Here is a 27,696-nt window from a genome sequence, read left to right as displayed (position 1 = left end):
TGGGTCATTATTGCAGTCAGGTCCCGTTTGGGGCCATTTAGCAGTTGGGTCATTATTGCAGTTGGGTCCCATTAGGGGCCATTTAACAATACTATTGGGTCATTATTACAGTCAGGTCCCATTAGGGGCCATTTAACAATAATATTGGGTCATTATTGCAGTCGGGTCCCATTGGGGCCATTTAACAATACTATTTGGTCATTATTGCAATCAGGTCCCATTAGGAGCCAGTTAGCAATTGGGTCATTATTGCAGTAAGGTCTCATTTAGAGCCCATCAGTGAGGGGCCTCTTTAAGTGATTGATATTTCTCATTCCAACCAATGCACCATAACAGGTATAGCAAAGGCCATGATATGTGCTATACTGTCTGTGGGATGGTGCATATAAAAGATTCTTTGCTTCTAACGAAAAAACAGTCGCAAGTTTCCTCGACAAATACCAATTAACATAGACTCGGTTAATATTTTCCATATTAAAAAACACTCATGACGAATCCTCTATATATGAAAGGAATACACATTAAAGAACTTGCATTTGTTTTGTAGGAAATCATTTTGCTTCCGACGTTTGTCGTTCCTCTCCTCGAAGTTCCAGCTGCACGTTCTACTGAACGAGTTGAAGGAATCTGCTTCTCAGAAGGAAGTGCCACATCGAGACTTCTACAACATCAGAAAGGCATCTATCGTGAAATCACTAACACTTAACACTCATCTTCTACAACATCACAAAGGCATCTATCACAGAATCCACTAACACTTAACATTCGTCTTCTACAACATCAGAAAGGCATCTATCACAGAATCCACTAACACTTAACATTCGTCTTCTACAACATCACAAAGGCATCTATCACAGAATCCACTAACACTTAACATTCGTCTTCTACAACATCAGAAAGGCATCTTATCGCAAAATCCACGAACACTTAACATTCATCTTCTACAACATCAGAAAGGCATCTATCACAGAAAATCCACTAACACTTAACATTCGACTTCTACAACATTAGAAAAGCATCTATCGCAAAATATACACTAACAGTTAACATTCGATTTCTACAACATCAGAAAGGCATCTATCGCAAAATATACACTTAACACTTAACATTTGACTTCTACAACATCAGAAAGGCATCTATTGCAAAATCCACTAACACTTAACATTCGTCTTCTACAACATCAGAGAGGCATCTTATCGCAAAATCCACTAACACTTAACATTCATCTTCTACAACATCAGAGAGGCATCTATCGCAAAATACACTAACACTTAACATTCATCTTCTACAACAGAGAGGCATCTATCGCAAAATCCACTAACACTTAACATTCATCTTCTACAACATCAGAGAGGCATCTATCGCAAAATCCACTGACACTTAATATTTATCTTCTACAACATCAGAGAGGCATCTATCACAAAATCCACTAACACTTAACATTCGACTTCTACAACATCAGAAAGGCATCTATCGCAAAATCCACTAAACACTTAACATTCGTCTTCTACAACATCAGAAAGGCATCTATCGCAAAATCCACTAACACTTAACATTCGTCTTCTACAACATCAGAAAGGCATCTATCGCAAAATCACTAAACACTTAACATTTGTCTTCTACAACATCAGAAAGGCATCTATCGCAAAATCCACTAACACTTAACATTCATCTTCTACAACATCAGAGAGGCATCTATCGCAAAATCCACTAACACTTAACATTCATCTTCTACAACATCAGAGAGGCATCTATCGCAAAATCCACTACCACTTAACATTCGTCTTCTACAACATCAGAGAGGCATCTATCGCAATATACACTAACACTTAACATTCGTCTTCTACAACATCAGAGAGGCATCTATCGCAATATCCACTAAACACTTAACATTCGTCTTCTACAACATCAGAAAGGCATCTATCGCAAAATCCACTAACACTTAACATTCGTCTTCTACAACATCAGAGAGGCATCTATCGCAAAATCCACTAACACTTAACATTCATCTTCTACAACATCAGAGAGGCATCCACTGACACTTAACATTCATCTTCTACAGCATCAGAAAGGCATCCACTGACACTTAACATTCATCTTCTACAGCATCAGAAAGGCATCCACTGACACTTAACATTGATCTTCTACAGAATCAGAAAGTCATCCACTGACACTTAACATACATCTTCTACAACATCAGAGAGGCATCCACTGACACTTAACATTCACCTTCTACAGCATCAGAGAGGCATCCACTGACACTTAACATTCATCTTCTACAACATCAGAGAGGCATCCACTGACACTTAACATTCATCTTCTACAGCATCAGAGAGGCATCCACTGACACTTAACATTCATCTTCTACAGCATCAGAGAGGCATCCACTGACACTTAACATTCATCTTCTACAACATCAGAGAGGCATCCACTGACACTTAACATTCACCTTCTACAGCATCAGAAAGGCATCCACTGACACTTAACATTGATCTTCTACAGAATCAGAAAGTCATCCACTGACACTTAACATTCATCTTCTACAGCATCAGAGAGGCATCCACTGACACTTAACATTAATCTTCTACAACATCAGAGAGGCATCCACTGACACTTAACATTGATCTTCTACACAGCGAGGCATCCACTGACACTTAACATTCATCTTCTACAACATCAGAAAGGCATCCACTGACACTTAACATTCAGCTTCTACAACATCAGAGAGGCATCCACTGACACTTAACATTCATCTTCTACAGCATCAGAAAGGCATCCACTGACACTTAATCCACTGACACTTAACATTCAGCTTCTACAACATCAGAGAGGCATCCACTGACACTTAACATTCATCTTCTACAACATCAGAAAGGCATCCACTGACACTTAACATTCATCTTCTACAACATCAGAGAGGCATCCACTGACACTTAACATTCATCTTCTACAACATCAGAGAGGCATCCACTGACACTTAACACTGGGGCCGCCCAGTTGATGGACATAATGACATAGGATATTAGCTTTATTCTTTGAAGATAATAAACAGAAAGTCTGAGCAGAATTATTCTCCACTGTGATTTTACATACATATATATATAAATAATATTTTCATGACACCCAATAGCCAATGTGTATTTTTGTGCTGGGGTGTCATTAAACATTCATTCATTCATTCATTCATTCATTCATTCATTCATTCATTCCATTCCATTCTTTGCCAATAACCTGTTATTTTTATTATGCTATCTGACAAACAATAGATGGGAAATCATATTCATTTGTACTTTAAATAATTCAAATGTTTTTTGATTAGTCTAAGCAAGTAGTCCTTTTTTTCTATGACTCCATACAAGATTCATGATATAAGTTTATGTAAAATTCAAGTGAAATTTTTTTAAAAACCCTTTGTGCATATTAAATAGGTAACTTTGTTACGTCTGCCACTACATAAAACTTCTTTTCCACATACTGTATGATATAAAAATGTTTTAAAACCCTTTGTGCATATTAAATAGGTAACTTTGTTACGTCTGCCACTACATAAAACTTCTTTTCCACATACTGTATGATATAAAAATGTTTTAAAACCCTTTGTGCATATTAAATAGGTAACTTTGTTACGTCTGCCTCTACATAAAACTTCTTTTCCACATACTGTATGATATAAAAATGTTTTAAAACCCTTTGTGCATATTAAATAGGTAACTTTGTTACGTCTGCCTCTACATAAAACTTCTTTTCCACATACTGTATGATATAAAAATGTTTTAAAACCCTTTGTGCATATTAAATAGGTAACTTTGTTACGTCTGCCTCTACATAAAACTTCTTTTCCACATACTGTATGATATAAAAATGTTTTAAAACCCTTTGTGCATATTAAATAGGTAACTTTGTTACGTCTGCCACTACATAAAACTTCTTTTCCACATACTGTATGATATAAAAATGTTTTAAAACCCTTTGTGCATATTAAATAGGTAACTTTGTTACGTCTGCCTCTACATAAAACTTCTTTTCCACATACTGTATGATATAAAAATGTTTTAAAACCCTTTGTGCATATTAAATAGGTAACTTTGTTACGTCTGCCACTACATAAAACTTCTTTTCCACATACTGTATGATATAAAAATGTTTTAAAACCCTTTGTGCATATTAAATAGGTAACTTTGTTACGTCTGCCACTACATAAAACTTCTTTTCCACATACTGTATGATATAAAAATGTTTTATAACCCTTTGTGCATATTAAATAGGTAACTTTGTTACGTCTGCCACTACATAAAACTTCTTTACCACATACTGTATGATATAAAAAAAAATTAAAACCCTTTGTGCATATTAAATAGGTAACTTTGTTACGTCTGCCTCTACATAAAACTTCTTTTCCACATACTGTATGATATAAAAATGTTTTAAAACCCTTTGTGCATATTAAATAGGTAACTTTGTTACGTCTGCCTCTACATAAAACTTCTTTTCCACATACTGTATGATATAAAAATGTTTTAAAACCCTTTGTGCATATTAAATAGGTAACTTTGTTACGTCTGCCACTACATAAAACTTCTTTTTCACATACTGTATGATATAAAAATGATGCAGTTTTAAACATTTGTTTCATTTGATGACACCACTTAGCATATTGACTTCTTAATCATCTGCTATTTGATAATTCTGACACATGGTCTTTAAGGAAACCTGCGACAGTTTTCCACTAGCAGCAAGGTATCTTTTATATGCTTTTTCCATCAGACAAGGCAGCACATACCACAGACTGATACACTTAGAACACTGATTGGGATGAGAATTTTATTGCTTCAGTTGGTCATCATAATCTGTGAAAACAAACAATAGTTGCAGAATAAAATGTAATGCTGGATTATTGTGATGACAGTAGGTTTCTTCTTTCTTTTCAACCATATGTCGAAATAACCATATAATGGACTGAGGAGGAAAGATGTATTTGTCAGCGAAATCTGATAGAATTTCAATTCCACCCACAACTCATTAAACATTTTCCCCCGAGATGACAAATTTCAGTCTTCGTCATGAGTAAAATCAAGGTGAGCTGAAGATGACTCTCCTGAAATTATGCTAGGCAAGCAATCTATTGATGTGTCAAATAAAATGTATTAAATGTTTTAGTGAGAGGCGATCAGTTTGCCACTCTCCTAAGACCTTCCAGATAAGTGTGGAGGGGAGCGGGAGTGATCACTCGCCTTTCCTGGCATAGACTGAATTTTATATGAAAGTTTAATATACTTTTTTGTGATATTCATATTTTTGTACAGCTCTTTACACTGTATTTTAATTTAACTTTAATTTGTATATTGATTTGGTAATCACTTAATTAATATACTTACCTTTGCTTGGCACCCAATAACTAATGTATAATTTGTGCTTGGGTGTAGTTAAACATCCATCTATCCATCCATCCATCCACCCACCCACACACCCACACACCCAATCACCAACTCATCCATCCATCCATCCATCCATCCATCCAATCATCCATCCAGTCATCCATCCATCCATCCATCCTTCGATCCATTCCAAATAACTTTCTGCATTAAGAGACCTAGGAAGTGATCAAGTATTTCCGTATCTATATTTTTTATTGTCTATACAGGTCGACACACACGTCCATGCCTCTTCATGTATGAACCAGAAACACCTTCTGCGGTTCATCAAGAAAATGATGAGGACTAAAGGTGATGAGATCGTGTCCAGGACGACTGATGGGAAAGAAATGTCACTGGAAGAGGTACGGACACATTTCTAGTTTACGGTTACACACCACCATTAATTACTCCCTGCAGTTCAAGAGCCAAGGCGTAGCCCGGTGGTAAAGTGCTCGCTTGATGTGCGTACAGTTTGGGATCAATCCACGTCAGTGGGCCCATTGCGTTATTTCTCGCTCCATCTAGTGCACAACCATTGGTAAATCAAAAGCTGTGGTATATGCTATTCGGTCTATGTGATTATGCATATAAAAGATCCCTTGCTGCTAATTGAAAGCAGTAGCCCATGAAGTGGAGATAGCGGGTTTCCTCCCTCAATACCTGTGTGGTTCTTAACCATATGTGCGATGCCATATAACTGTAAATAAAATGTGTTGAGTGCATTGTTAAATAAAACATTTCCTTCCTTCTATCCATTATCTCTGAAATGAGCAGCTTATATCCCCCCATTTTTTCTGATTTACTTTAAGGTTGAGGGGTGGTAGTATTTTATATCTGCTACGCTGCTTTGTGGAGTTTTAGCCATATATGTTACTATTTATGTCTATGGGAATTGATTTGATTTGGTGGTATTACCCTAAAACACTCCCATTCCCAAAATTCATTTTGGATTGTATTGTTCTGTAATGTTTAGACAGTGGATACTTCTTTTAACAGTGTTTGACTGATCGTGCTACGAATGCAGTCAGCTTGCAACAGCCACTAGAACTTCGAATATAAACAAGGATATTTTGTTAATGTTCATTTTCTGAGCTGCGAAGTTCTGATCAAGACTTTGTTAGTGGCTTGCTGATCAAACATGGTGTAAGGCAAACAAGGTGTATTTATTTTTTTATCCTGCAATCACTACAAACATTGGCAAGATATGATGATTAGATAAATTTCTATATTTTCTGTCACTGACCAAAAATATAGGTCACGACGATGTGACATATAAGCCTGATGCGCTCGGGCATTTCACACTAAACTTTAAATAACCATATTCTTTAAATCATTAGTTTCAGTACAATATATACAATTTATAATGAAAAAGGAATGTTTAGCAACAAATCAGCACATTTTTAAGTACAGGGCTCAAACTTAATAACATAACCACCGACAGCAATTGTCATCTTTTATTTGCTGCAAAACCATGACTGGTACATCAAAGGGCATGGTATGTGTTATCCTGTTTATGGGATGGTGCATATAAAAGATCCCTTGCTGCTAATCGGAAAGAGTAGCCCATTGCATGGTGGCAGCTGGTTTCCTTCTCAATATCTGTGTGGTCCTTAACCACATGTCCGACGCCACATAACTGAAAATAAAATGTGTTGAGTACATCGTTAAATAAAACATTTCCTTCCTTCTCTTTAGAAAGATTGCCTTAGGGAGGCTCAAAATTGCTGTTGCTGGGCCGTTTCACCCACAGCAATTAACTGGTGATGTAATTTTAAGTTCGAGCCTTGTTATTTCAACATTAAATTTGGTGCAGAGAGAAAATTTGCTGCCATATCAGGCTGATTGTTTATGAAATTATCAGAGAATAATTAAGGAATACATGTTATTAAGTTAATAAACCATACATTGTTCATCGGCCATATATATGTTAACAAAACAAGCCCTCAGAACTTGTTTACTCAGTGAACAATAAACATGAAAGTCTTTTTAATTGAAATTTTTTGAAGAATGATGCATTGAGTAATGATATACATGAAGCTTATTTTTTGTACTTCACAGGGGCATAGCCAGAGAAATGTTTTAGCATTACACACTCCGCTTTATTGGGGAAACTTAATTATTAAAAAAGGGAAGAGGATTTTTTATAGAAAAATTACAGACAGCCTCGACTTGTTACCGGAATCTTTTTGCATTACACACGTGTTTAATTTGATTCAAATAAAGTTCCAACATGATATATACCGAGCTCTATCATGAAAGAACCTACTTGTATATCATTATATATAAAAGATATGCAACAGTTAGCTTGAAAGATGTCCTGTTTAATGCGGTAACTGTATTTGTTAAATTTCAACTTTTCAGGTGTTTAAAAGATATGCAACAGTTAGCTTGAAAGATGTCCTGTTTAATGCGGTCACTGTATTTGTTAAATTTCAACTTTTCAGGTGTTTAAAAGATTTGCAACAGTTAGCTTGAAAGATGTCCTGTTTAATGCGGTGACTGTATTTGTTAAATTTCAACTTTTCAGGTGTTTAAAAGATATGCAACAGTTAGCTTGAAAGATGTCCTGTTTAATGCGGTGACTGTATTTGTTAAATATGCAACAGTTAGCTTGAAAGATGTCCTGTTTAATGCGGTGACTGTATTTGTTAAATTTCAACTTTTCAGGTGTTTAAAAGATATGCAACAGTTAGCTTGAAAGATGTCCTGTTTAATGCGGTGACTGTATTTGTTAAATTTCAACTTTTAAGGTGTTTAAAAGATATGCAACAGTTAGCTTGAAAGATGTCCTGTTTAATGCGGTGACTGTATTTGTTAAATTTCAACTTTTAAGGTGTTTAAAAGATATGCAACAGTTAGCTTGAAAGATGTCCTGTTTAATGCGGTGACTGTATTTGTTAAATTTCAACTTTTCAGGTGTTTAAAAGTTTGAACCTCACCACCTTTGACCTGAGTGTTGACATGTTGGATGTTCATGCAGTGAGTTGGAACAATTGAATCCTTTTTGTGTCTCTATAACAGGGCCGTAGCTTTGGGTGGGTGGGAGCAAATGAATTCTTGGAATGAATAAGCATAGAAGCCCCAAGACAGTAGGGGCTCTGGGGGCATGCCCCCCCCCCCCCCCCCCCCCAATGAAATTTTGAAATATAGAGGTTCTGAAATATCATTTTGTAGCCATTTCAGGGAGGGTGCATTCTTAAAACGTAAATATCAATAATTATTATTTTTTTTTATTATTTTTATTATTATTATTTTTTTTTTTTTGGGGGGGGGGGTGGTGGGGGGGGGGCCCACTAGCTATGTTCCTGTATAATTATTAGTAAAAGATGATTTAATATTTTAATTTATAAATATGTGTCTTCTGATTATGTTAATAATATACATGTATACTGTCATCCAAAAGAAACTTTACATAAGTAAAATTTGAATAATTTGGTAACAAACACTTTGCATGTATCACGAAGTGCATTGTGACGTTTAGATGTTGAACTTCATGTTACTTTCATATCCCACCATACCATTTGTTGGTTTTCAGTAATTCAATTTCAAGCCTTGTAAAGTTTCTTTTGAACGTCAGTATATAAAACATTAAGAACATTCTGTAGTTTAAGCAGATATTTTAATAATAAATAAAACATAGTTATATGTTATGTATGTTTCATCATTTGAGAGAGATGATTTAACATTTTATATGAATATTACTAAAATATTAGGCACACATTTCATTTCCTACATATTTTATACAAAATAAACGGAGAACAACTACTATCAGAGAAAAGTTGTATTTTGGAAAAGTCATATTATATACTATTATATATATTTTTATTTTATTTAATATTTGTTTCTCTTTCTTTATCACTCAGAATTAGGATGTCCAAAAATTATTTTTTAACTTACATTATATTCTACTGAAACAATCCTATCAAAAACATCTAAAACATTTGTCACACATGCAGTTCAATTAATTTATTTCTTGTATAGTTTTCTTTCTCAAGAGAAAAAAACAACTTTAGTATTAATTAGATATTTTTTAATAGTAAAGATAAAAATTATTTGAAAAACATGAAGTATATCTTAAATGATGAGAACGAAACCAATATCTTTCAATCAGTTTGTACATTTTCAAATATTGTAACAAATGTTTAATCAGTTTGTGATATATATTTTTTAATTTCTAGGATTGCAGTACATTCTTAATCAGTTTGTGATCTATTTTTATATTTTCTAAGATCACAATGCCTTCTTTATCAATTCTTAATCTAGTTTTACCTTTTCAAGATTGTAACAAATGTTTAATCAGTTTGTGATTTATTTTTTAATTTCCAGGATTGCAGTACATTCTTAATCAGTTTGTGATCTATTTTCATATTTTCTAAGATCACAATGCCTTCTGAATCAATTCTTGATCTAGTTTGACCTTTTATAGGTTTGCAATACATTCTTCAATAAGTTTAAGGTTCATTCCAACAATTTTAGGATTTTTAAATAATCAAAATATATATGAAAAGATGAGAGTAAAAATCCTTGAATGGGTTTTTCAATTTTCTATGATTGCAGTACATCCTTTAATCAGCTAAGGACGGGATGTAGCACAGTGGTACAGCACTCGCCTGATGCGTGGTCGGTCTAGGATTGATCCCTGTTGGTGGGCCCATTGGGCTATTTCTCATTCCAGCCAGTGCAACACGACTGGTATATCAAAGGCCGTGGAATGTGCTATCCTGTCTGTGAGATGGTACATATAAAAGACCCCTTGCTGCTAATAAAAAAGAGTAGTCCATGAAGTGGCAACAGCGGGTTTCCTCTCTCAAAACTGTGTGATCCCCCCTTCTAGAAAACTGGCAACGCCCCTGCCTGTCAGTGGGCCCATGCACTGGGCTATTTCTCTTTTCAGTCAGTGCATCACGACTGGTATATCAAAGGCCGTGGTATGTGCAATCCTGTCTTTGGGATGGTGCATATAAAAGATCCCTTGCTACTAAAAATGTAGCAGGTTTCCTTTCTATAACTGTCGAAATGACCATATGTTTGACATCCAATAGCCGATGATTAATAAATCAATGTGCTCTAGTGGTATCATTAAACAAAACAAACTTCTTCAATCATCAATAGTGATCTATTTTTACCTTTTCTAGGATCGCAATACATTCCACCGGTTTGACAAGTTCAACGCCAAGTACAATCCTGTGGGGCAGAGTCGACTGAGGGAAATCTTCATTAAAACAGACAACCATATTCAAGGAAAATACTTCGCACATGTTCTGAAGGTGAATTGATCAACATGAATTAGATCAGAGGTTTTAATTTATCTCTCAAGTCATAGTCATAGGGTTTTACGTGCACATTCAGAGAGATATAGCTTTGTAGTGCACGCCTGTCATGGGTGTAGGTGTTGACTTGCGCCGGCTCCTGCATCCAGGACAGGAACAGGTTTGAGGAGGTGGTTGGAGAGGGGGACCGCCCACGCTTGACAAGTGCAAGAGAGCACAAGTAGCCCGACCAGGGTCGGTAGCAGGCAGGGTTTACCTCTGTTGCTGCTGCTGATCTCTGATACCTCTTTTAAACAGCTGGATACAGTTGGCATTTCTATTCCCATTCCTATCATCTTGATTTTATTAAACATGAAAGTTTATCTAACAATTCTGTGATAATTAAATTCTATTACATTTATTAATTACAATTTAACTTCATCCATTTAGTCCAATCATCGCAACGTGAGTTTGTTCATTTCCCGATGAACTTAATAATCACTTTGTCAAGGAAGGTCATATCTGATGTTGTCACTTTATATTGGTTCTTTTTCTTAAAGAGTGTTATTGTTAAGAACCAAAAACAATTTTCAAGATAAAATAATTTTTTTTACTGTTATTAAATTTATTAGTAAGTATGTTTCAAATTTAGATATAACAATTGTCTGTTATTATTTCCCTAGTGATACCAACCAATAGTATCGTAAAACCATAGCTTTAGAGCTGGGCGGTATACCATATATACAATTCGGTATCGGTATTATGTCAATACCGATTTACCATACCGAGCAAATCTTAAAATACAAAAATTTCAGTATTGAAAAATATTTCCTGGAAAGCATTAATAATAAATCAGACGAGAGTCTTGTGTATGGAATTTAATTGTATTTAGATGAAATTAGCAGGTGAGCCATAACACAGGCATGCATTTAAAGCCGAGTATACCGAAAATAGTGCTTGATATCGGTATCGTGTCAGTATCGAATACCGTACCGATACCGAGGTAAATCACCCCCAAAATACCGATATCCATAAAGAACCTAAAATTTCAATACCGCCCATCTCTACATAGCTTACGATAGTTTTACGATATTGTAGCAGAAAGATGGCTTCGAAAATCTGTATCCAGATAGTTATAGTTTAAGGCATAATTAGATGTTGCTGAACAACCTGGCATTCTTGTCCTCTGCCGTTAATAAAGCTGATCTGACCCAGCCATCGGACTACAGGCTGGTAGGTACTGGGTTCGAATCCCAGTCGAGGCATGGCATGGGATTTTTAATCCATATACCGACTCCAAACCCTGAGTGAGTGCTCCGCAAGTCTCAATGGGTAGGTGTAAACCACTTGCACTGACCAGTGATCCATAACTGGTTCAACAAAGGCCATGGTTTGTGCTATCCTACCTGTGGGAAGCGCAAATAAAAGATCCCTTGCTGCCTATCGTAAAAAGAGTAACCTATGTGTTGACAGCGGGTTTCCTCTAAAAAAAAACAGTGTCAGAATGACCATATGTTTGACGTCCAATAGCTAATGATAAGATAAAAAATCAATGTGCTCTAGTGGTGTCATTAAATAAAACAAACTTTAACTTTAACAACCACTGGTAGTAGGTTACAAGTGCCTCTTAACAATGCCAGAAGTAACTACTGAACACTCTCCAAAGTGGTCAGACTAAATGCTGATGGGGAATGATAGGTGTGTGTGGCATGGATAGCCACAAGAGACAAGCACATGTCACAGTTTGAGAGACAAGGACTGGGATGTGGAGGTGCACAGTGAAAGAAATGAGATGGAATTGAAAGGAGTAAAAGGAAAGGGGACAGTGGAGATAAACAAAAATAAAAATAAAAAGATGTTGCTGAACCAGCATTTCGTTGTTTTGTTTCCCAGGAGGTGATGAGTGACCTGGAGGAGAGCAAGTACCAGAATGCTGAGTATCGCCTCTCCATCTATGGCCGCAACATCAACGAGTGGGACAAGCTGGCCAAGTGGGCCGTCACTCACAAAGTGTACTCTGACAATGTGCGCTGGGTCATCCAGATCCCCAGACTATAGTAAGTCATTGGGTAGACTATAGTAAGTTAGGTCCCTAGACTATAGTAAGTCATTGGTCAGACTATAGTAAGTCACTGGTCAGACTATAGAGTAAGTCACTGGTCAGACTATAATAAGTCATTGGTCATTGTCAGTCATATCCCTAGACTATAGTAAGTCATTGGGCAGACTATAGTAAGTCACTGGTCAGGCTATAGTAAGTCAGGTCCCTAGAATATAGTAAGTCATTGGTCAGACTATAGTAAGTCACCGGTCATTGTCATTCAGGTCCCTAGACTATAGTAAGTCACTGGTCAGACTATAATCGGTCAGGTTCCTAGACTATTGTAAGTCATTGGTCAGAATATAGTAAGTCAGGTCCCTAGACTATAGTAAGTCATTGGTCAGACTGTAGTAAGTCAGATTCCTAGACTATTGTAAGTCATTGGTCAGACTATAGTAAGTCATTGGTCATATCTCCCTTTTCAGGCGACATACCTAATTATTACTATTGTTTAGTAAAATTGTGTTATCTTAAAGTTAAAGTAGGGCTAGTGAATTTTTAATCGTGGCTAGTAAATGTTTAAAATCACTGATCCCATGGCTAGTGGATTTTATAAGAATTGTAGAAGCCCTACTAAATGTTAACTCTGACATGCTGTGTTTTGTTTCTGTTCAGTGACGTGTACCACACCAACAAGCAAGTGAAGAACTTTCAGCAGATTCTGGAGAATGTCTTCATTCCTCTGTTCGAGGTCACCAACGATCCAAGGAGTCACCCTGAGCTCCATGCTTTCCTGCAGTATGTAAGTGAAATATTTACACACTACCGGCCTCGGTGGCGTCGTGGTTAGGCCATCGGTCTACAGGCTGGAAGGTACTGGGTTCGGATCCCAGTTGAGGCATGGGATTTTTAATCCAGATACCGACTCCAAACCCTGAGTGAGTGCTCCGCAAGGCTCAATGGGTAGGTGTAAACCATTTGCACCGACCAGTGATCCATAACTGGTTCAACAAAGGCCATGGTTTGTGCTATCCTGCCTGTGAGAAGCACAAATAAAAGATCCCTTGCTGCCAACCGGAAAGAGTAGCCCATGAAGTGGCGACAGCGGGTTTCCTCTCAAAATCTGTGTGGTCCTTAACCATATGTCTGACGCCATATAACCGTAAATAAAATGTGTTGAGTGCATCATTAAATAAAACATTTCTTTCTTTTTTTCTTTATTTACACACTTTAATAAGGCAACATTTTAATATGCAAATTTCAGGCCTTTTCAAATTGCATGAAAAATAGCTTCCATAATAGAAGCCTTAATTTTACATTAAAGTTTTGCATTCAGGTCAGTTTCAGGGCTTGATTTAGCTCAGTCGGTTGAGTGCTCGCTGGAGGTGCTTGCGTCATGAGATCGAACCACTTCAGTGGATTCATTCAGTTGATTGAGTTTGTTCTTATTCTAACCACCATTGGTCAAAGGCCGTACACGTGGTATGTGTTTTCCTGTCTGTAGGAAAGTGCACATATAAAAGATTTCCTTGCTGAATTAGAAAAAATGTAATGGGTTAACTCTGGTGACTATGAGTCACAAATACTAAAAGTAACATGAGTCTTGAAAAAAAAAAAATTGTCTTGGAAAAAGTCTGGAAAAGGTCTGGAACCTTTTTGTTTCCAAAGTGTATGAACCCTGACTGATATTTCTAGTGGGAAGTGAATGAACTACAAAGAAATTAGTTTAGAGCACTATATTCTGTATGTACATTCACCATATGTGTCTTATGAAACAAAATCACAATTTTAGGTGACTGCATTTGATTCAGTGGATGACGAATCAAAGTCGGAACACATCATGTTTGACCGCGAATCTCCGGCTCCGAACGAGTGGACGGGCGAAGAGAATCCTCCGTACAGCTATTACCTGTACTACATGTACGCTAACCTCACAGTGCTGAACCAGTTCAGAAGGTGAGAATCCTCTGTACAGCTATTACCTGTACTATATGTACGCTAACTTCCGTACAGCTATTACCTGTACTATATGTATGCTAACCTTCATACAGCTATTACCTGTACTATATGTACAGCTATTACCTTACTATATGTACTGTACAGCTATTACCTGTACTGTACTATATGTATGCTAACCTACGTATAGCTATTACCTGTACTATATGTACGCTAACCTCACAGTGCTGAACCAGTTCAGAAGGTGAGAATCCTCCATACAGCTATTATCTGTACTATATGTATGTTAACCTCCATACAGCTATTACCTGTACTATATGTACACTAACTTCACAGTGCTGAACCAGTTCAGAAGGTGAGAATCCTCCATACAGCTATTACCTGTACTATATGTACGCTAACCTCACAGTGCTGAACCAGTTCAGAAGGTGAGAATCCTCTGTACAGCTATTACCTGTACTATATGTACGCTAACCTCCGTACAGCTATTACCTGTACTATATGTATGCTAACCTTCGTACAGCTATTACCTGTACTATATGTACGCTAACCTACGTACAGCTATTACCTGTACTATATGTACGCTAACCTCCGTACAGCTATTACCTGTACTATATGTATGCTAACCTCCGTACAGCTATTACCTCTACTATATGTACGCTAACCTACATAAGCTATTACCTGTACTATATGTATGCTAACCTCTGTACAGCTATTACCTGTACTATATGTACGCTAACCTCACTTTGCTGAACCAGTTCAGAAGATGAGAAACCTCCATACAGCTATTATCTGTACTATATGTACGCTAACTTCCATACAGCTATTACCTGTACTATATGTACGCTAACCTACATACAGCTATTACCTGTACTATATGCATGCTAACATCTGTACAGCTATTACCTGTACTATATGTACGCTAACCTCACAGTGCTGAACCAGTTCAGAAGGTGAGAATCCTCTGTACAGCTATTACCTGTACTATATGTACGCTAACCTCCGTACAGCTATTACCTGTACTATATGTATGCTAACCTTCATACAGCTATTACCTGTACTATATGTATGCTAACCTTCATACAGCTATTACCTGTACTGTACTATATGTACGCTAACCTCCGTACAGCTATTACCTGTACTATATGTACGCTAACCTCACAGTGCTGAACCAGTTCAGAAGGTGAGAATCCTCCATACAGCTATTACCTGTACTATATGTACGCTAACCTCCGTACAGCTATTACCTGTACTATATGTACGCTAACCTCACAGTGCTGAACCAGTTCAGAAGGTGAGAATCCTCCATACAGCTATTATCTGTACTACATGTACGCTAACCTCTGTACAGCTATTACCTGTACTATATGTACGCTAACCTACGTACAGCTATTACCTGTACTATATGTACGCTAACTTCACAGTGCTCAACCAGTTCAGAAGGTGAGAATCCTCCATACAGCTAATACCTGTACTATATGTACGCTAACCTCTGTACAGCTATTACCTGTACTATATGTACGCTAACCTCCGTACAGCTATTACCTGTACTATATGTACGCTAACCTCACAGTGCTGAACCAGTTGAGAAGATGAGAAACCTCCATACAGCTATTACCTGTACTATATGTACGCTAACCTCCATACAGCTATTACCTGTACTATATGTATGCTAACCTCTGTACAGCTATTACCTGTACTATATGTATGCTAACCTCCATACAGCTATTACCTGTACTATATGTATGCTAACCTCTGTACAGCTATTACCTGTACTATATGTACGCTAACCTCCATACAGCTATTACCTGTACTATATGTATGCTAACCTCTGTACAGCTATTATCTGTACTATATGTACGCTAACCTCCATACAGCTATTACCTGCACTATATGTATGCTAACCTAGGTACAGCTATTACCTGTACTATATGTACGCTAACCTACGTACAGCTTTTACCTGTACTATATGTACACTAAACTCCATACAGCTTTTACCTGTACTGTATGTACGCTAACATCACACTGTTATTAGAAATAAATGTAAAATAGGAAAATATAATTAGGAGACTTTTATAATATATCACCTTTAATCTCGAAAATATTTTGTTTTCAGAGAGCGTGGTTTCGAGCCATTCGTATTCCGACCTCATTGTGGGGAGGCCGGCAATGTGACACACCTGCTGGCAGGTTTCATGTTTGCAGAGAGCATATCACATGGGCTTGTCCTCAGAAAGGTAAATTAGCATATCACACGGCTTAATTAGCATATCACACGGCCTTGTTCTCAGAAAGGTAAATTAGCATATCACATGGGCTTGTTCTCAGAAAGGTAAATTAGCATATCACATGGGCTTGTCCTCAGAAAGGTAAATTAGCATATCACATGGCCTTGTCCTCAGAAAGGTAAATTAGCATATCAGACGGGCTTGTCCTCAGAAAGGTAAATTAGCATATCAGACGGGCTTGTCCTCAGAAAGGTAAATTAGCATATCAGACGGACTTGTCCTCAGAAAGGTAAATTAGCATATCACATGGCCTTGTTCTCAGAAAGGTAAATTAGCATATTACATGACCTTGTTCTCAGAAAGGTAAATTAGCATATCACATGGCCTTGTTCTCAGAAAGGTAAATTAGCATATCAGATGGGCTTGTCCTCAGAAAGGTAAATTAGCATATCAGACGGGCTTGTCCTCAGAAAGGTAAATTAGCATATCAGACGGGCTTGTCCTCAGAAAGGTAAATTAGCATATCACATGGCCTTGTTCTCAGAAAGGTAAATTAGCATATTACATGACCTTGTTCTCAGAAAGGTAAATTAGCATATCACATGGCCTTGTCCTCAGAAAGGTAAATTAGCATATCAGACGGGCTTGTCCTCAGAAAGGTAAATTAGCATATCAGACGGGCTTGTCCTCAGAAAGGTAAATTAGCATATCAGACGGGCTTGTCCTCAGAAAGGTAAATTAGCATATCACATGGCCTTGTTCTCAGAAAGGTAAATTAGCATATTACATGACCTTGTTCTCAGAAAGGTAAATTAGCATATCACACGGGCTTGTTCTCAGAAAGGTAAATTAGCATATTACATGACCTTGTTCTCAGAAAGGTAAATTAACATATCACACGAGCTTGTCCTCAGAAAGGTAAATTAACATATCACACGGGCTTGTCCTCACAAAGGTAAATTAGCATATCACACAGGCTTGTCCTCAAAAAGGTAAATTAGCATATCGCATGGCCTTGTTCTCAGAAAGGTAAATTAGCATATCACATGGCCTTGTTCTCAGAAAGGTAAATTAGCATATCACAAAGGCTTGTTCTCAGAAAGGTAAATTAGCATATTACATGACCTTGTTCTCAGAAAGGTAAATTAGCATATCACACGAGCTTGTTCTCAGAAAGGTAAATTAGCATATCACATGAGCTTGTCCTCAGAAAGGTAAATTAACATATCACATGGGCTTGTTCTCAGAAAGGTAAATTAGCATATCACAAAGGCTTGTTCTCAGAAAGGTAAATTAGCATATTACATGACCTTGTTCTCAGAAAGGTAAATTAGCATATCACACGAGCTTGTTCTCAGAAAGGTAAATTAGCATATCACATGAGCTTGTCCTCAGAAAGGTAAATTAACATATCACATGGGCTTGTTCTCAGAAAGGTAAATTAGCATATCACACAGGCTTGCACAGATTGAAATTTTTAGTAAAAGTCAGTATCTATCTGTGATATTTGTACTTTTGCACAGTTTTTTACCCTGTGTTTTTATTTAAATCTTTTTATATTGATGTTGATCATCATTTGTTTGCATTACCATAGTTTGACACCCAATAGCCGATGTATTTTTCGTGCTGGGGTGTCGTTAAACATTCATTCATTCATACTTCAGGAAGGTCGACGACAGTCACTCTTGGCATCCATGTTTTGGCTTCGTACACAATAAATAGAGGGTGTGCATTTTACGGTCGCCCGGTCGTCCTAAACAATTGGCAATACATAGTAATCAGTAAAAAAAGAAATACTGATGGAAAGAAATAAGGGAACACATCAAATTGTAGACCAAATTTAATTCACTACTAGCATAGTAATGTTTGTATTTCATACCAAGTTGTAATGTGGGACTGAATGTCTGTAGTATTGAATGTGCTGCCTATATGTTCCTAATCAACTTCTGACAATATGAATTGATTTTTGATACAGTCATTATTTCTTGTTGCTATCTGTGTGATCCTTTATTTCTTTCCATCAGTATATAATCTGTATATATATAGTTTATAGTTAACAATTTTATTATAAAGTTAACCGTTAACTTTAATTTCCCATTGATTAATGAATTTCCACAGGTGCCCGTCTTGCAGTACCTGTACTACCTGGCACAGATTGGCATCGCCATGTCTCCACTGAGCAACAACTCGCTGTTCCTCAACTACCACCGAAACCCGCTTCCCGACTACTTCGCCCGCGGTCTCAATGTCTCCGTCTCCACAGATGACCCGCTACAGTTTCATTTCACAAAGGTCAGTTTGATCCTCCATCACTTACTTACGTCAGTCACAAGATACATACTATAATACAGCTAGGGCTTCTGGAATTTTTATAAAATCCACTAGCCATTGGATCAGTGATTTAAAACATTTACTAGCCACAATAACAATTATCTAGCCATACTTCACTTTAAGTTTATAAACGTTTACTAAATAATAGTAATAGTCAGATATATGCCACCTAAAGAGGGAGATAGAGCTTAAAAACACTAACGGTTGGGTTGGGGCAGGATATTCATATTTACAAAATAGACTTAACTGCAACATTTTACCCCCAAAATCACTAGCCGCCAGGCATGGCAATAGTAGTTATTTACTAGCCCAACATTGAATATCACTAGCCATGGGAGTGGGGCTACCATAATCTAGAAGTCCTGGTGTAATAGGTATGTTTCAGTGAATGATTGTACAGTGTAATAGGACATTTTCATGGTCTCCAATTCTCATGGTTTCGGGATTAAAATCGTTTCGAGGTTTCTTATTTTTGCAGAGTTTGGCAACTCTGAAATGAAAGTGTTTTATTTTTGTGGTTTAGCATATTGAATATTCTATTCCATATATAATAAACATTAAAACTTTGTATGATATCGCCAATGCATAAAGTTAAACAATAGAGCACTTAATTAATTGCAATTAAATATAGTATGGTATTACTGTGACAACTGAAATGGAAGCAAGTTGCAGTAAATTGCCATTCTGTTATGATGATCACAATGAATATTATTTTAATAGAATTTGTTGAAATGTTTCTGATATTTTCAAGATTTTATATTTTCGAGGCTGCCCACGTAACTTAGAAACCCATGGAAATAAAAATTCACAAAAATTTCCTGTTACACAGCAGACACTTGGGCTCTACTGATCCATAATCGCTAGTCTCAGAAAATCTTAACTGTAATTGTGCCTACAGTATAGATTATGAAATTCATGTAAATACAATGTATGTATGGGTAGATGTTTGTTTCGTATATATGCAAAGGAAAAATGTATTAAATAGTTACCATTAGCATTCTGTAGGATCTATCCAGGTAACCAAGACAATAGAAAGAAAGAAAGAAAGAAAGAAATGTTTTATTTAATGACGCACTCAACACATTTTATTTACGGTTATATGGTGTCAGACATATGGTTACGGACCACACAGATTTTGAGAGGAAACCTGCTGTCGCCACTACATGGGCTACTCTTTCCGATTAGCAGCAAGGGATCTTTTATTTGTGCTTCCCACAGGCAGGATAGCACAAACCATGGCCTTTGTTGAACCAGTTATGGATCACTGGTCGGTGCAAGTGGTTTACACCTACTCATTGAGCCTTACGGAGCACTCACTCAGGGTTTGTAGTCTGTATCTGGATTAAAAATCTCATGCCTCGACTGGGATCCGAACCCAGTACCTACCAGCCTGTAGACCGATGGCTTACCACGACGCCACCGAGGCCGGTCCAAGACAATAGATGCATGATTATCATACTTCAAATCCTTCTTAAGATCATATCTGATTGTGCAGTTGAATGTTGATCGGTTGTTCGGGGCATACCAATTATAACAATTCAATTCAGTTTCAATTTCAGTTAAATTTATTGCATATTACCAAACAAACTGGTTTCAGCAAACAGATAAAAAATAAACAAACACACAACGTCAATAACAACAACACCATTTAATAATAATAACAATATTAATGTACAGGCCAGATGGAGAAAGAAGATTTGTATTATATTTGTAGGAATAAAATTACTACATGTACAAAAATGTATGTAATAATAAAATATATTATAAAAATAAAACAGATAATGAAATTTCAATGGCATCCTAATACCATGAAATTAATGCGATTGGCAGTAGGCCTAATAAGTTTTATCTCGCCTTCATGTAAAATTCTTTAATCTCATTGGTTGTTTGCCGTTGGACAAATCCCTTATCCCCCTGTGGGCGGAGCCAAATTCTCTTATACCCCGTCTGTAATTTCCAACAGTTTCCAGCCGCCCCAGTTAATTCTAAAGCAATAATTAGATTATAAATAACATTGATAATCAATCAAGTATACATAATTAATTTTATTTTTACTATAAAATACACTATTTCAATATTTTTAAAAGCTGCAATGTTGAACTCGGCCACCTAATTACGGTCGTGGTGTTATTGTATTAATGCGCGATTAGCAACAGTTGTTTTTTTGTTTTTAATATTTTTATTTTTTTACTACATACATTTCTGATAAAAAAAAGTTTTTTTTAAAAATTTTTTTATTAATATCTGTTTCAGACAATTTCGTATTACAAACATTTAAAGTTAAAAACTCGTTTATCGATGGAACTATATTTCGTCACTGGCAAGTTGTTTCGTTCGCGTCCGTGTGGTACGGGTTCGTTAATAAATTGTTAACAATTATTGTCTGGCGTTATTTTGATTATTTAGCTATATGGTTTAACATGTCGGCAAGATAAATTTGTTGTAGAAGCATCTCTCGGGGTATATGGCGTTTTATGTACGCTCTGTGTGTTCTTTTACCCCCTCGCCTTCGGCTCGGGGTAAAAGATTACACAGAGGGTACATAAAAAGCCATATACTCCTCGTGATGCTTCTACAACTTATAGTGTCACTTCTGCCTGATCCATTTGTTCTTTAAAAAGCAATAAAATATGTTTCAATCATTAAGTAGTCAGACTAAAATCATTAAATGCAACATAATATTATAATGCGAATGGCCTCCGTTGAAATATTACTTTTCTAACAACACAATCATGTACCTTTTTATTAACATTGAGATACATGTACAAGAGCAACTCGTGATAACATATTTGTGTACAAACATCGACAGTAGCAGGTGACCAATGGTTCAGTTATGTAAATATTTGTGGTGAGTTACATGACCCTTAGGTATTGAATCATGATTTTTGTACTGTATGTACTGATGATTTTGATCAGTGGCGGATCCAGAAAATCCACTGGGGTGGTGTGGGTGGGGTTGGGGGTGGGGTAGTGGGCACAAATGTTCCTGTAGGGATTCCTTGGATTCTCCAACCTAAAAAATGAAAAAAAAACAATATATATATATAACTGTTGCAATATTTAGGGGTGTGGAGCAGGCCCCTTGTCCCCCCTTAGATCCGCCACTGAGGATATATTTTAAAGATAACTTGCAATGTTTTTGCAATGAAGTAGTATTTTTCAATTGGTCCTCTGATGTGTTGCACATTAGGTGTTCAATCATTAGACTAGAACAAGTTTAGTTTAGTTTTTATTTTATTTGATCATTTCATCAGTGGTTCTGTAGGAACCACTAATAGTAAAATACAGCATGGTGACCTGATTTATAAGTTTTATCATTTTTATTATCATTGTTTCTAGGAACCACTGATGGAAGAATACAGCATTGCTGCCCAGGTGTGGAAATTCAGCACATGCGACATGTGTGAAATAGCACATAACAGTGTGCTACAGAGTGGCTTCCCACACCAGGTAACATAATATAGAACACAACAGTATGCTACAGAGAGGCTTCCCACACAAGGTAACATAGTATAGAACATGACAGTGTGCTACAGAGTGGCTTCCCACACCAGGTAACATGATATAGAACATAACAGTGTGCTACAGAGTGGCTCCCCACACCAGGTAACATAATATAGAACATAACAGTTTACTACAGAATGGCTCCACACATTGGGTAACATAGTATAGAACATAACAGTGTGCTACAGAGTTGCTTCCCACACCAGGTAACATAATATAGAACATAACAATGTGCTACAGAGTGGCTTCCCACACCAGGTAACATAATATAGAACATAACAATGTGCTACAGAGTGGCTTCCCACACCAGGTGACATAATATAGAACATAACAATGTGCTACAGAGTGGCTTCCCACACCAGGTAACATAATATAAAACATAACAGTGTGCTACAGAGTGGCTTCCCACACCAGGTAACATAATATAGAACATAACAGTGTGCTACAGAGTGGCTTCCCACACCAGGTAACATAATATAGAACATAACAGTGTGCTACAGAGTGGCTTCCCACACCAGGTAACATGATATAGAACATAACAGTGTGCTACAGAGTGGCTCCTCACACCAGGTAACATAATATAGAACATGACAATGTGCTACAGAGTGGCTCCCCACACCAGGTAACATGATGTAGAACATAACAGTGTGCTACAGAGTGGCTGCCCACACCAGGTAACATGATATAGAACAAAACAGTGTGCTACAGGGTGGCTCCCCACACCAGGTAACATGATATAGAACATAACAGTGTGCTACAGGAGGTAACATAATATAGAACATAACAATGTGCTACAGAGTGGCTCCCCACACCAGGTAACATGATATAGAACATGACAGTGTGCTACAGAGTGGCTGCCCACACCAGGTAACATGATATAGAACATGACAGTGTGCTACAGAGTGGCTCCCCACACCAGGTAACATGATATAGAACATAACAGTATGCTACAGAGTGGCTCCCCACACCAGGTAACATGATATAGAACACAACAGTGTGCTACAGAGTGGCTCCCCACACCAGGTAACATGATATAGAACACAACAGTGTGCTACAGAGTGGCTTCCCACGCCAGGTAACATGATATAGAACAACAGTGTGCTACAGAGTTGCTACCCTAAATATAATTTTTTTATATTATTTGCACATACATGTGTATATGTGTTTAGAAAGTGTATGATCTTTTGTTACAGATCATGTTTAACTTTCATGGCAAGTTACCAATTTTTTTTACAGAGTTATCCCCTCGAACTTAGGAAATGTGAAAATTTATTGGGGCGTGTTGGGGACATGTATAGTTTTTGCAGTACTCTCAGAATATTTGTTAAAAATATACCTTACATTGTACTTTTAACTTGCTGTCCCTTAAGGCCACCCACATAAAACAATACTTGTTTAGCATCCACCCATTTCAATTTTTACAGCTATAAGAAGGGAGGCTTTTATTTTTTATTTCGTATGTAGAATGGCGGAGTGCAAGAAAAAGACATCTAACGAATTTTTGCCGCTATTTATAGACAGACAAAGGCATGCATTAACCTGTTCACTCACTCCATTGCATGATTGTTGTATTTACATGATAATGATTGAACAGAAAACAAAACAAATGGCGTTGATGTTAATACACAGGAGCAAGTGGTACATCCTTTGTCCGATAAAAAATGGACGTCATGATGAAGTTCGTCAGTAATTGCACAATAACTATAATAGGTGGGAAAACGTTTTGAGACTTTATAGATTTTATTTGAAGTGGGTTTTTTTTTAAAAATAAAAAATAAAAATATTTGGAGGTCTGGGAGGCATTATTTCTCAGGTTGGGCGGGGACGCTAAACAAGTATTTTTTTTTTATGTGGCCTAACTTTGTTTTAACTTAATGTTTTCTACACTTACTGTTTTCTTCACTTGCTGTTTTCTTAACTTACTGTTTTCTTCACTTGCTGTTTTCTTAACTTACTGTTTTCTTCACTTGCTGTTTTCTTAACTTACTGTTTTCTTAACTTTGCTTTCATTCTGTTTAAAACCAGATGAAGCAGCACTGGCTTGGGCCCAACTGGACGAAGGAGGGCGTGGCCGGCAACGACGTGTCTCGTACGAACATCCCGGACATCCGAGTGGCATACCGCTACGACACGCTCATTGAGGAACTGCGGTGTATCTGTCGCGGCTCACTGTCGTATGACCGCAACGAACAACGCAGGCCATCCAAGTAGGCTGCATGAGCCACTGTCTCCAGTTAGTCACTTTTGTACCAAAACCGGTGCATTCAGTGTTTGTGGACGGTGTGTCTTCCCATCCTAGCTACAGCACGTGATATGCAGTTCAGAATACATACCAAAGAGGGCAGTCATGAACCTGAACACATTACTAACATCTATATATAGGGCTGCACAGACTGCGTGAATGATCATTTTGATTGTGTGCTGCATGATGGCGCGGAACAGTTGTTTGCTTGTAGTCCTACCCACAGGGATCACTTTTTTTTCATACAGTGGAATTTACTACAAGTTATTTATTTTTGAGTCTATTGTTTTCTAAATTGTACACAAAAATAGTATTTTGTTTTTGTTATTTCCAAAACTCTTTTATTTTTTTTCTCACGTCAAACCAAACTGAAATTATTTACATTAACCATTTTTGTAGAAGGATGTGATGGATTTTAGGTAACCTATTTGTCATTTGCACAAAATTTGCACATTGTTAATTGATATTTTGCAGAGGGAAAAACAAATTAATGAATATAAATAATTTTATGCATTAAATTATTTAAAAAAATTAAATAATGATTTTATTTCATTATAAATCAATAAATTATGTAATGTTTGATATTATTTTGAAAATGTGTTTTGCAAAGAAAAAAGGTTATCCAAAAAGTAATTCAAGTAACCCAAATTTCCAATCTGTGCAGCCCTGCAGTTAAGATCTAAATTGAGTTTTAAGAAAAATTAATTCACACTGATAATTTTTCACTAAATATACAATTAAAGCTGTTGAACAAATTCTGTTATTTTTAAATACATTTAGTGAAGAATTTATATGTATAATTGCAACGAATATTCACAAAACTAATAATACAAATCTAATGATTATTATACAACATTCTATTCAACCACTCTACTACAATCCCTCACCCTTGATGTAACTTTTTTTTTTAATGTGGGTGGGGATAAGCTGCTAGTTTTAGCTGCACAAAGATTGTCATCCAGTCATTAGTAAGACACTGAATATGCTTCAAGTACAGTAGTAGCTGATTGGTCAGAGTGGGGTGGAGTGGGGTGGAGTGGGGTGGAGTGGGGGGGTACAGTTTAGTATGCTAGCTTTCTAACCATGTGTGTCTTTATAAAGTTTAATGTGGCTTAATTGAGACAATATGTCAGTATCCTTGTTTGCAGCACAGTTGTATTGATTCTTTACGCTTTTTTTTTTAATTGTACAAAGTATATGGCAACTGATATAAATGTAAAATGTGCCTAATAATATAATACTTACATTTTAGTAACTGGATTAGAACGTGTGGCTCTTAGTGTGTTTGTGTGTGTTCAGCAAACTACTTTATAAACTATTTATTGTTTAATTATAACCGGGCTATTAATATATAGATATACATATAATACATATATATATATATATATATATATATATATATATATATATATGGAACACATTTGAAAATTATTTTATTCACTTTTATTATAATGGGTATAAGATAATTCCCAAATGAGTTCCATAAATTGTGTGTGGCATTTACGGAAATGTGATTATTAATATCCATCCATGAACTGTGATTTATTGTAAATGTTAGGTATGATTATAATCTGTTAACAATCGTTGTTAATAACATTGAATAAAGTCAGTTACAAAGATGCAGAATAATGTCAGTTTCACAAACAAACTGCTGCAGGCTTGCAGCTGTTACATGTGTTTACAGACTAGTGATGTCAGAAGTGTGCCACAACTATATTTAGTGGATTGTTAAGGACCATACCATAAAAATAGCATGGAGAAACAATATTTATATAACTGTTTATTGTGAACCATATATATGTAGATACATGTAATATATATATTGCATTGACAAACATATTATTATGAAGTGGTAAGTTATTACATTACCTCCGTATTATTGCACTGGTGTAATAATCATACGAGGTTATTGTCACATGATCATTGTATAATTAACCGTTGTGATTAAGTCTGGTTGTTTGCAAGTTCATATCCCAAATTTTAACCTGGATGCATGTACAGGCGCAGATCCAGTTGGGGCACCGACGTAAAATAAAAATAAAAATTTAAAAAGCCCATTGAAACCCCTGGCACTTCCCCCATTTGATAAACCCCTGGATCCAAGTGATGTTTTTTTTTTTCTGAAAAGGAAAGAACCATTTTTCCACTTTTCTGAGACATTTTCTCAAGGAAATTTGGTCAACAACAATTTCTGTACCATCACTGTTTTTCTTTATACCCAATAAATATAGCATATCTTAATTACCATACTTTCACTTCATATCCATATTTTGTAACTGGTGCAGTTTTTTAAATTACAATTTTTTTTTTTAAATTACCCCAGCAACCTTCGAACTAATTTTTTTAAAAATCATAGAGTAGAAGTTTATTTTGTTTAATGACACCACTAGAGCACATTGATTAATTAATCATCGGCTATTGGATGTTAAACATTTGGTAATTTTCACATATAGTGTTAAGAGAGGAAACCTGCTACATTTTTTCATTAGTAGCAAGGGATCTTTTATACATGTATGCACCATCTCACAGACAGGATAGCACATACCACAGCCTTTGATATACCAGTTGTGGTGCACTGGCTGGAGCAAGAATTAGCCCAATGGGCCCACCGATGGGGATCAATCCCAAACCGACCATTCATCAAACGAGCACTTTACCACTGGGCTACGTCCCACCCTCAAGTCATAGAGTAATTTTGCATTGAAACTTTTCAAGTGTTCTAAAAATGGAA

General features: G+C 36.5%; 1 protein-coding gene across 3 annotated transcripts in view; it reads left to right on the top strand.

Annotated features, from left to right (window-relative positions):
* The window catches only part of LOC121386306 (AMP deaminase 2-like), an 82,599-nt gene extending 55,249 nt beyond the window's left edge, over window positions 1-27,350 (top strand). For all 3 annotated transcript variants that reach the window (XM_041517165.1, XM_041517164.1, XM_041517163.1), the window contains 11 exons: window positions 548-677; window positions 5,642-5,776; window positions 8,331-8,393; window positions 10,550-10,681; window positions 12,557-12,720; window positions 13,380-13,506; window positions 14,497-14,660; window positions 16,777-16,897; window positions 19,007-19,180; window positions 22,559-22,669; window positions 24,749-27,350. In XM_041517165.1, the coding sequence (XP_041373099.1) occupies window positions 548-677; window positions 5,642-5,776; window positions 8,331-8,393; window positions 10,550-10,681; window positions 12,557-12,720; window positions 13,380-13,506; window positions 14,497-14,660; window positions 16,777-16,897; window positions 19,007-19,180; window positions 22,559-22,669; window positions 24,749-24,934 (1,507 nt within the window). In that variant the 3' untranslated portion in view covers window positions 24,935-27,350. The remainder of the gene's footprint in view (window positions 1-547; window positions 678-5,641; window positions 5,777-8,330; window positions 8,394-10,549; window positions 10,682-12,556; window positions 12,721-13,379; window positions 13,507-14,496; window positions 14,661-16,776; window positions 16,898-19,006; window positions 19,181-22,558; window positions 22,670-24,748) is intronic.
* The last annotated feature ends 346 nt before the right edge of the window (window positions 27,351-27,696 follow it).

This window comes from Gigantopelta aegis, chromosome 12, assembly GCF_016097555.1.
Source record: "Gigantopelta aegis isolate Gae_Host chromosome 12, Gae_host_genome, whole genome shotgun sequence".
NCBI lineage: Eukaryota > Metazoa > Mollusca > Gastropoda > Neomphalida > Peltospiridae > Gigantopelta > Gigantopelta aegis.
This window is presented reverse-complemented; position numbering and strand designations above follow the sequence as displayed.